The sequence below is a fragment of the Orycteropus afer genome, unplaced genomic scaffold (genome assembly GCF_000298275.1).
Source record: "Orycteropus afer afer isolate SDZICR_OR568_19922 unplaced genomic scaffold, OryAfe1.0 scaffold00732, whole genome shotgun sequence".
Classification (NCBI taxonomy): Eukaryota; Metazoa; Chordata; class Mammalia; order Tubulidentata; family Orycteropodidae; genus Orycteropus; species Orycteropus afer.
This window is the reverse complement of record NW_006922319.1, coordinates 240926-251599: the sequence shown is the minus strand read 5'-3', so window position 1 is coordinate 251599 and position 10674 is coordinate 240926. Positions and strand designations below refer to the sequence as shown.

At 43.5% G+C, this 10674-nt stretch overlaps 2 protein-coding genes across 2 annotated transcripts in view; one reads left to right on the top strand and one right to left on the bottom strand.

The window, feature by feature from the left end:
- The window catches only part of DNAH3 (dynein axonemal heavy chain 3), a 308795-nt gene extending 300751 nt beyond the window's left edge, over positions 1-8044 (bottom strand). The window contains exons 1-2 of the mRNA XM_042783203.1: positions 8039-8044; positions 7094-7315 (exon numbers count right to left, since the gene is read on the bottom strand). Of these exons, the coding sequence (XP_042639137.1) occupies positions 7094-7315; positions 8039-8044 (228 nt within the window). The remainder of the gene's footprint in view (positions 1-7093; positions 7316-8038) is intronic.
- A 2171-nt stretch (positions 8045-10215) lies between these two features.
- LDAF1 (lipid droplet assembly factor 1) overlaps positions 10216-10674 on the top strand; it is an 18647-nt gene continuing 18188 nt past the window's right edge. Inside the window, exon 1 of the mRNA XM_007957342.2 lies at positions 10216-10326. Within this exon, the coding sequence (XP_007955533.1) occupies positions 10231-10326 (96 nt within the window). The 5' untranslated portion in view covers positions 10216-10230. The remainder of the gene's footprint in view (positions 10327-10674) is intronic.

The window sequence follows — 10674 nt, the reverse complement described above, 5'->3', positions numbered from 1 at the left end:
ATTTGACTCACAACGAACACTCCTCAGGTTTCCGAGGCAGTATCTCTACAGAAATGGATTGTCCAATCTTCCTTCCGAGGAGTGGCTGGTGGGTTTGAACCACTAGCCTGCAAATGCCAGTCAAATGTCTTAGGTACTATGCCACCAGAGCTCCAAGATCAGACATACAAACTAGTGCAACAGAATTGAGAATCCAGAAATAGACCCATACCTGATCTTTGACAAAATGCCAAAAACCATTTAAGAAGACACAGATTCTTTAACAAATTGTGCTGGCAAAATTGGATATCCATTTGTAGAAAAATGAAACAAGATCCATACCTCATACCATATACAAAAAGAAACTCAGAATGTATCAAAGATGTAAAATGTAAAACCCAATAAAGTTCATCAAAGATAAACAGGGGCAAACTTATGGGTGCTAACTTATGGCATAAATAGCCTATCAAGCATAATCCAAAATGCAAGGCAGCAAAAGAGAAACTAGATGACTGGGACATTCTAAAAATTAAATTCTTGTACGCTTTAAAAGACTTCCTCAAAAGAGTAAAAAGAGAACCTACAGATTGGGAAAAAAATATTTGGCAATAACCTATGAGATAAGGGACTTATCTCTAAAATTTGTAGAAAACTTCAACACTTCAGTATCAAAAGACAAAAGGGAAGAACACGCTCAGCATTTCTCATTCTGAAAGAATTGAAGAAAAAATTCAAGCCTCGAGTAGTAATATCGAAAGATTCTATGGGCAAAATACTGAATGATGCAGGAAACATCAAAAGAAGATGGAAGGAATACACAGAGTCACTGTACCAAAAAGAACTGGTCGATGCTCATCCGTTTCAGGAGGTGGCATATGATCAAGAACCAATGGTACTGAAGGAAGAAGTTGAATCTGCATTGAAGTTAGTGGCAAAAAACAAGGCTCCAGGAATTGACGGAATACCCACTGAGATGTTTTAACAAACAGATGCCCCACTGGAGGCACTCACTCGGTTATGCCAAGAGATGTGGAAGACAGCTACCTGACCACCTGACTGGAAGAGATCTGTATTTGTACCCAATCCAAAGAAAGGTGATCTCACAGAATGTGGAAATTATCAAACAATATCATCAATATCACATGCAAGTAAAATCTGAGTGAAGATAATTAAAAAATAATTAGCAGTATATTGACAGAGAACTTCCGGAAATGCAAGCTGGATTCAGAAGAGGACATAGAATGAGAGAAACCATTGCTGATGTCAGATGGATCTTGGCTCAAAGCAAAGATTACCAGAAAGATGTTTACTTGTATTTTATTGACTATGCAAAAGTATTTGATTGTGTGGATCATAAAAAATTTTAGGTAACATTGAGAAAAATAGGAATTCCAGAACACTTAATTGTACTCATGAGGAACCTGTATATAGATCAGGAGGCTGTCATTCAAACATAACAAGGAGACACTACATGATTTAAAATTAAGAAGGGGTTGTATCCTTTCACCATACTTGTTCAATCTGTACACTGAGCAAATAACCCGAGAAGCTGGACTATATGAAGAAGAACATGGCATCAGGATTGGAGGAAGAATCATTAACAACCTGCAATATGCTGACAACACAACTTTGCTTGTTGAAAGTGAGGATGGCTTGGAGCACTTACTGATGAAGACTGAAGACTACAGTCTGCAGTATGGATTACATCGCAATATAAAGAAAACAAAAATCCTCACAAGTGGACCTATAAGCAGCATTGCAATAAATGGAGGAAAGACTGAAGTTGTCAAACACTTCATATTGCTTGGTTCCACAACTGACGGCAATGGAAGCAGCAGTCAGGACATCAGACGACATATAGCACTGGGCCAATCGGCTGCAAAGGACCTCTTTCAAGGTGTGCCTGACAGAAGCCATGGTATTTTCAATTGCCTCATATGCATGTGAGAGCTGGACAATGAATAAGGAAGACTGAAAAACAGTTGATGCTTTTGAGTTGTGGTGCTGGCAAAGAATGCTGAAAGTACAATGGACTGCTAAAAGATCTAACAAATCTGTCCTGGAGAAGTGCAGCTGGAATGCTCCTTGGGAGCAAGAATGGCCAGACTTCATCTCACCTACTTTGGTCAGGCTGTCAGAAGGGATCATTCCCTGAAGAAGATTAAGTGGTAAGGTGGAGGAGGCTCAACAGAGGAGAGAAGGCTCTTAATGAGATGGATTGACACAGTGGCTGCAGCGATGGGCTCAAGGATATCAAGGATCGTGGACCAGGCAGTGTTTTGTTCTGCTATTCGTGGAGTCTCTATGAGTCAGAGACGACCTGACAGCACTTAACAACAACAACAGTCTTCAAAGTGACATCTTTGCTTCTTAACACTTTATTTACTTAATTTTTTTTTTAATTGTGCTTTGGGTGCAAACTTACAAAGCAAATTTGCTTTACATCCAATAGTTCATGCACATTTGACTTCATGGCCTTGATGACCATCCCCAACCATAAAATACTCCCCTTCCCTCCTTTTCCCTTCCTGTGACCACCCCCTTCCTGTGCCCTTCTTAACCATGCATTCCTGTCTGTCCAGCTTTCCCTCTACGTGAATGCTGCCCCTCTGTTGTCTCATGGCTGACTGATCTAAGGGGGGCATCTCCCTAGAGTAAGTGGGTGCATTGCCCTAGGGTAGGTGTTCTGCATGTAGGTCTTTCTACTGTTGGGCTGAGAGATAATCCATGAAAGTGAGTCCATTTCTAGGCCCAAAGGGTAACCCGGGGCCATAGTCTCAGGGGTTCCACCAGTCTTCATTCAACCAGTAATTCTGGTCATTTTTGTCTTTTTGAATTTTGTCCCACATTTTTCTTCCCACTCTACCCAGGATCTCCAGTTTTGATCCCTTTCTGAGTGGTTGGCATTGGTAGCCAGGAACCATCTAGTTCTGGTTAAAGAGGTTCTCTGCAGCATATTTACCCAGTACAATGCAACATCTTATTTCTTGGCTGCTATTTCCATAAATGTGACTGTAGATTGAAATAAAATGAAATCCCTGACAACTTCAATCTTTTCTCCATTTAGCATGATGTTGCTTACTGGTCTGGTTGTGAGGATTTATTTTTCTTCATCTTGAACTGTTATCCATACTGAAGACTGTGGTCTTTGATCTTAATCAGTAAGTACTTCAAGTCATCTTCACTTTCAGCAAGCAAGGTTGTATCATCTACATATTACAGGTCGTTAATGAGTCTTCCCCCAACCCTGATGCCACATTCTTCTTCATATAGTCTGGCTTCTCGTATTATTTGCTCAGCATACAGATTGAGTAAGTATGGTGAAAAGATACAATACTGACATATACCCTTCCTGATTTTAAACCATGCAATATCCCCTTGTTCTGTTCGAATGGCATCCTCTTGGTCTACATGTACAAGTACATCGTGAGCACAATTAAGTGTTCTGGAATTCCCATTCTTTGCAATATTTTCCATAATTTATTATGATCCACACAGTCTAATACTTTTATACAGTCAATAAAACACAGGTAAACATCTTTCTGATATTTTTTGCTTTCAGCCAATATCCATCTGATATCAGCAATGATATCCCTCATTCCATATCCTCTTCTGAATCCAGCTTGCATTTTGGGAAGTTCCCTGCCAGTATACTGCTACAACTGTTTTTGAATTATTTCCAGCAAAATTTTACTTGTGTGTGATATTAATGATATTGTTTGATAATTTCCACATTTGGTTGGATCACCTTTCTGTGGAATGAGCACAAATATGGATGTATTCCAGTCAGTTGGCCAGGTATCTGTCTATCAAACTTCTTGGCATAAGTACATCCATTTGTTGAAACATCTCAGTGAGTTAGGGAGATATAAATCAAAACAACAATGAGATTCATCTCACCCCAGCAATAACAGCAAAGTTCAACAAGACAGAAAACAACAAATGCTGACAAGGGTGTGCAGAGATTGGAACTGTCATACACTGCTGGTGGAACTATAAAATGGTACAACCCCTGTGGAAAATAGTATGGCACTACCTTAAAAGGTTGGAAATAAAAATACCATTTATCCAGCAATCCCACTATTAGGAAAATATCCTACAGAAGTGAGACCCAGGGCATAAATAGATATATGTACACCCATGTTCACTGCAGCACTATTCACTATAGCAAAGAGATGGAAACAACCTAGTGCCCATCAACAGATGAGTGGATAACCAAACTATGATGCATACACACAATGGAATACCATGCAACATTAAAGAATAATGAAGAGTACACTAATCACCTTATAACATGGATGAACTTGGAGGACATTATGCTGAGTGAAATAACTCAATCACAGAAGGACAAATACTGTATGGGTCCATTATTACAAAAATTAAGGAAAGTTTTATACATGGAAGGAAATTTTCTTTGTTGGTTACCATGGATGTGAGGAGAGGGGAGGAAAAAATGCTGGCCAATAAAGAGACATGTTGATTTGTGTGAAGAGAAAGGCAATATAACAAAAGCATGTGACCAGCACAATATCACTAAGAAAAAGGAAGACATGGAGAGGTGCACAAGAGGTACAAACTATAAAGGTAAATACTTGTACATACACAATAGTGCCTTATCAGTAATAGCAAACACTAATCTGTGGGTGGATACCTAGGTAGACAGGCAAGATGATCAGGTATGGGTAGGTGGATGGGAATATACTCATGACCATACATAGGCTGGGCAGATGATGATCTTACATGTCTATTTGCATGTGGTATAAAAATGACCACATGTAGTACAGAGCCAACAGGGCACAAAGTTAACGTCTTAGGTACACTAAGCACCTTGAGAGAGTGAGTCACTGGGTCTGTGGGCTCAGGACCATAGTGACAGGGACATCAAGCTCAACTGGCACAACACAGTACAAACAAACACTTCTATATCCTACTTTGGTAGGCAGTGACTGGGATCTTAAAAGCTTGTGAGCAGCCCTCTAAGATGCAATTATCGGTCTCTCCTTATACAAAGCAAAGAAGAGTGAAGAAAATGAAAGACATATGGGAACAATCCAAAGAACTAATAGACCATGAGAAGCTCAGCTTATATGACCCTCAGACCAGAAAAACTAGATGGGACCTGGTTATCACTGCCAAGTATTCAGAAAGAGATCACAATAGGAGATCTTGGAAGAGTGGGAGAAGAATGTCGAAAGAAATTTAAAAAGAGCAGGATTACTGGTCAGATAGAAACTGGTGAAACCCCCAAGACTATGGGCCCTAGTCATCCTTTGAGCTTGGAAATGGACTCACTCTCGTGTCTTTCAGCCAAATAACAGACAGGCCTACAAACTAAACAACTGCATTAGGGAGATGCACCCCTTAGAACAGTCAACTATGGGAGATCAGAAGGGCAGTATTTACACGGGGAGAAAGCTATGGAAGCAGGAATGCATAGGCAAGAAGGACACAGGGAAAGGGTAACTACAGGGAGGAAGTGGGAGGAGAGCCGTTACATTATGGGGATTATAATTAGTGTCATAAAACAAAATGTGTATGAACCATTGAATGGAAAACAAATCTGCTTTGTAAAATTTCACCCAAATCATAATAAAACGTTAAAAAAAAAAAGTGCTCAGTATGTATGTATATATGTGTGTAAGTAGGAGACACTCTTCCATCTGAAATTTGTTGTTGTTAATTGCCATCAAGTCGATTCTGACTCATGGTGACTCCATGTTTGCAGAAAAGAACTGCTCATAGAGTTTTCAGAACCATATTGCCAGGCCTATCTTGCAAGGTGCCTCTGGGTAAGTTCAAACTGCCAACTTTCAGTCAGAACAGACTCCACAGCACCTAACAACAACAACATGCCTGCATAACGGAGAAATAATCTAATCCATCTCCAAAGACCTCACTGACTCACGGCATTTGCATCCAACAAGTTAAAACCATTAAGTCAGGGTCATACCTTATCATGCATGATAGTCTAGCGCTTAAGCATTTGCACCATGCAGTGACCTGAAATTTAGTGTGATTTAAGTCTATTGTTGTGTGCTGTCCAGTCTATTCCACAGTGACCCAATAGGACAGAGTAGAACTTCCCATAGGGTTTTCAGGCTATAATCTTTACAGAGGAGATAGCCAAGTCTGTCTTTTCTCTTGCAGAGCAACTATTGGGCTGGAACTGTTGACCATTTGGTTAAAAGCCAAGTGCTTAATCACTGTGCCACCAGGCCCTTGACTTTTTCACATGCACAGACATACCTCATTTTATTGCAATTCACTTTATTGTTCTTCCAGATAATGCATTTTTTTAAACAAATCGATGATTGTGGCATCCCTGCGTCAAGTCCATTGGCATCACTTTTCCAATACCATGCAATCACTTCGTGTCTCTGTGTAATTTTTTAAATTCTCACAATATTTCAAACTTTTTCATAATGCTATTGAACACTTAACAGACCACAGCATAGTGTAAGCATACTTTTACATTCACTGGGAAACCAAAAAAATGTGTTACTGGCTTTACTGCAATAATGGCTTTATTTTGGTGGTCTGGAATCCAATCACAGTATCTCCGAGGTATGCTTGGCCTCTCTAACTTTGGTCATGTTGTCAGGACGGACAAGTCCCTGGAGAAGAATATCATGCTTGGTAAAGGTAATCATCAGCAAAAGTTAGGAAGACCCTCAAGGAGATGGAGTGACACAGTGGCTGCAACAATGGGCGGAAGCAGTTCAGTGATTGTGAGATTGGCGCAGGCCCGGGCAGTGTCTTCTGTTGTACAATGAGTGGGTCCCCATGAGTCAGAACAGACTCCACAGCTCCTAACAACAACATGCCTGCATAACGGATAAACAATCTAATCCATCTCGAAGGATCTCACTGGCTCATGGCATTTGCATCTAACGAGTTAAAACCGTTAAGTCTGGGTCATACCTTATCACGTAGGTCCTGAGCTCCAGAGATGCTTCCAGAAGAGTTGGTTCTGGATATTTAGGCAGGGAAGGCCCTAAAACTCTATGAAAACCCATTGTCAGCTGCCAGTCCACCTGTCTCAGAGACAGCCCGCCTGGGGACTCCCTCTGAGCTTGTTTTCTCATCTGTAAACTTCTCGAATTGGTCTGGGTACCTCCGAGAGCACTTCCCAACGCCGGGCGCTGCCGGTTGGCGCGTCTGCCCTATCCTTCTGGCCTGGAGGGCAGAGCGTAGGTGAGCGCAGCCGCGAGGCGTTGCCATCCGCCGAGGGGCGGGGAATGCGGCAACGCGAGAAGGACGCCGGCTCGCCCCCTCCGCGCCCGCCCTCCTGCCGGCGCGTCTCTTCCTGCTCCGGCTCTGCTTCCCACCGCTCCGCCTGCGGTAGGGGCTGCGTATGGGCTGGTCACCACCGGGCCTCCGGACGAGGTGAGAGTGCGAGCGTGGGGACGGGGGTCCAGGATGCCCGGGCAGAGGAAATAGTGGAGCGCGGGAGCCGGAGCCGGGGAGGGCAGCCGAGTGCCCCTCGCCTTAGCTCTGTATTCCCTGTCTAGTGTTGTTGTTATGAGCAGTCGAGTCCAAACCGACTCATAGCGACCCCTCCTTGGGTTTCCGAGGCAGTATCACTACGGAAGTAGGTTGCCCCATCTTCCTTCCGAGGAGTGGCTGGTGGGTTTCAACTGCCAGCCTTCTGGTTAGCAGTCAAATGCCTTAGCCACTACGCTACCAGAGCTCCTACCCTGTCTAGTAATAAGGATTATCTCTTCCCTCCGGAGTCTCTGGGACGGGGAGACTGGGCCCACGCGCCCCACCCTTTACGACTTGGTTTGGTAAAAGGGATGCCAGCCCCACCCCACCCTCGAAACCCTGCCCTGTCGTGGGAAATCTTGTTGGGGAGACGTCCGGTCTCCAAATCCTCTCCCTATAATTAGAGAAAATGGGTGTCCTTCCTCCCACCGGAACGTATTCCTCTTCTCCACCGAAACTGCCCCCTCCCCTGTCACTGCAAAGAGGAGAGGAGCTCCGAGCGCCAAAAGTGGATTATTCTCCTTTCCAATTACTCTTGACACTCACCCCCCATCCCCTATCTCTCAATCTCCACCTGCATCCTACTCCCTTCTATCCCACTTGGATGCCCAGAAATGGGGTGCTCCCCTCCCCGCCCTAGGGAGTTGAGAGATTGGAACCAGGTGGGGAGGGATAGACCTAGGGGAGACCTGAGGCGCCCTGCAGTGCCCTCCCCGCAACCGTTGGTCCGTGGAACGTTGGAGATAGCCGTTTGCACCCGAGAGGGCGACGGTGGGAGAGGCAGAATGTTTTATTTGGGGACTTAGAAGGAGAGGGGCAGGGCGGTAAGTGTTCACGTGGTTCAGCCTGGGAGGCGCAGATGAAGTAGGCAGCTCTCAGTTGCGCAGGGATTAACTTCCTTCCTCCTCCGGAGGCATCTTTGTGCTTGGGGAGGCCCCTCTGAGAAGTGAGTTTTTGAGACAATTGAGACTTTGGGGTTGGTGGCCGGATGGGGGCTTTGACCCGAGTGGCTGGTGGCATTCCCCCCACGCTCACCCCTATGGGACTCCCCGAACCAGTCTGTGTGGCGCTTGGGTTTCCCAGGGACCTGGCAGGGCAGCTGGGCTTGTTTCTGCCTGCTGCAGAGATGAGATTATGGGAGCCCAGCCCTGGGGACAGGACCTCCACCAGCTGCAGCTCCAAAGACAACATGTGGAGGTGAGGGGTGAGAGGTTAGTCCTCCCTTCCAAGCAAAGGGTTTCTTGTTTTACAAAAGGGATTGTAGCAGGTAGCCTCTAGTTGAGGGGATTAAAATGTACTTTACTGGCCATACCACACCCTTGTAGGTATTTGTACTTTTTTTTTTCCTGGACTCACATAACTAGCGTAAGGAATATTCAGTATGTGAGTAAATGTGAGCATGTCTCAGTTCATTTTGGTCACTGTGACCTAAACATTTAGGCATGTGAAGAGTCTGAAAAACTGCATGACAACTGGTGTTATTATAGGACTAGAAGGTCAGTTGGAAGGACAAACACAAGAGGCTGTAAGACTGGGTTCAGCCTTACAGCTGTCACTCTGGGAAATATGGAATATGTAAGAATGGGATGTTTGTTCATATGAACATCTCACAGGGTTTTTTGGTTTTTTTTTTAAGAATAGATGCCTAGTTTAACAAATTACTTTTTATTGAAAAAATAAATCAATAATTATGTGAGGTTGGGATAGTTCTGGAAATTCCAGGCTGTTTAGCCTGAGAATATCACAGTGGCAAGGGCTGCTTGGGCCAGAGGCCTACACACATGTGTAAATAGAGACTGATTTAGGGCACAGTGTAACTGGGAGGCAGCCTGCACAGTGATGGGCAGTAAATAAAGAAGAGAAATTGGCCACAAACAAGCACTGGCACTTGAGATAGCGTGTTCAGCTTTCTTGCTTTTTTCTTTGTGCTTTTCAGCATTTTGTCAGCCTTAAGAATAAACATAAGCTCTCAGAGATAATACTGTTAACGTTTTGTTGTATATCCTTCTAGATCTGTTTCTGTTTCTATCCCAAGTTCATGGGAATCAAAACCAAAAACCAAACACATTGCCATCAAGTTAATTCTGACTCATAGCAGCCCCCATTGGGTTTCCGAGGAGGTAAATCCTTATGGAAGTAGATTTCCCTGTCTGCCTTCCACAGAGTGGCTGGTAGATTTGAACCACCAACCTTCTGGGTAGCAGTCAAATGCCTTAGGCACTGCACCATCAGAGCTCCTTATAAAAATACATATGCAACAAAATGTATAATGTACATCTATTTGCTTTCACGTATTATGAGCATCTCATGCCCCATATAACTAAACACGTTGTCCTTTCAATGACTATACAATATTCCATTCTATGAATTCGTTCTAATTTAGTCAACCAATTTCCTATAGCTTCTTTCCAGTGTTTATTATAAATAGAGGTGCAATGCACATCTTTTTGGTATATTTTGATCTACCTGTTTGATTTTTTCCTTCAGTTTCCTGGAAAATGAAATGCTGGATCCAAGGGGGTGTATTTTGAAATTTTGATAGATATTGCCAAGTTACCCTCCAGAGGCACATCTACCAGCAGCAATGTGTGAGGATAGAAGCAATTCTTCTTGAAGAATTGGAAACCATTAATGATTTAAGCAACTTCTTTTGTCTCTTGTAGTGACAGCAAGAGCCAGATGACATGTGACGTTGACTGTGCCCTACACCAGTAAACAAACTGGTAGAAGAATCAATTCCTCAAGGAGACTAAAGTGGGTGTCAGGATGGCAAAAGAGGAGCCCTCGAGTATCTCAAAGGATTTGCAGGAGCTGCAGAAGAAGTTGTCTTTACTGATTGACTCCATCCAGAATAACTCAAAGGTCAGTCTCCAGTCACCATGTGTAATGGAAGATCCCCAAATAACATTAGCCTGAACAAGATAGAAGGAGCTCTGGTGGTGTAGTGCCTATAAGGCATTTAACTGCTAACCAGAAGATTGGCAGTTCAAACCCATGAGCTGTTCCATGGAGAAAGATGTGGCAATCAGGTTCTGAGAGGATTTACAACCTTGGAAACCCTATGGCGCAGTTCTTTGCTATCCTTAGAGGGTCACTAGGAGTCGACATTGACTCAATAGCAGTAGATTCCATTTGGGATATAGTCTAACCAAGGGGCCATGGTGGCACAGTGGTTAAGCACTTGGTTGCTAAGTGAAGTGTTGGCAGTTC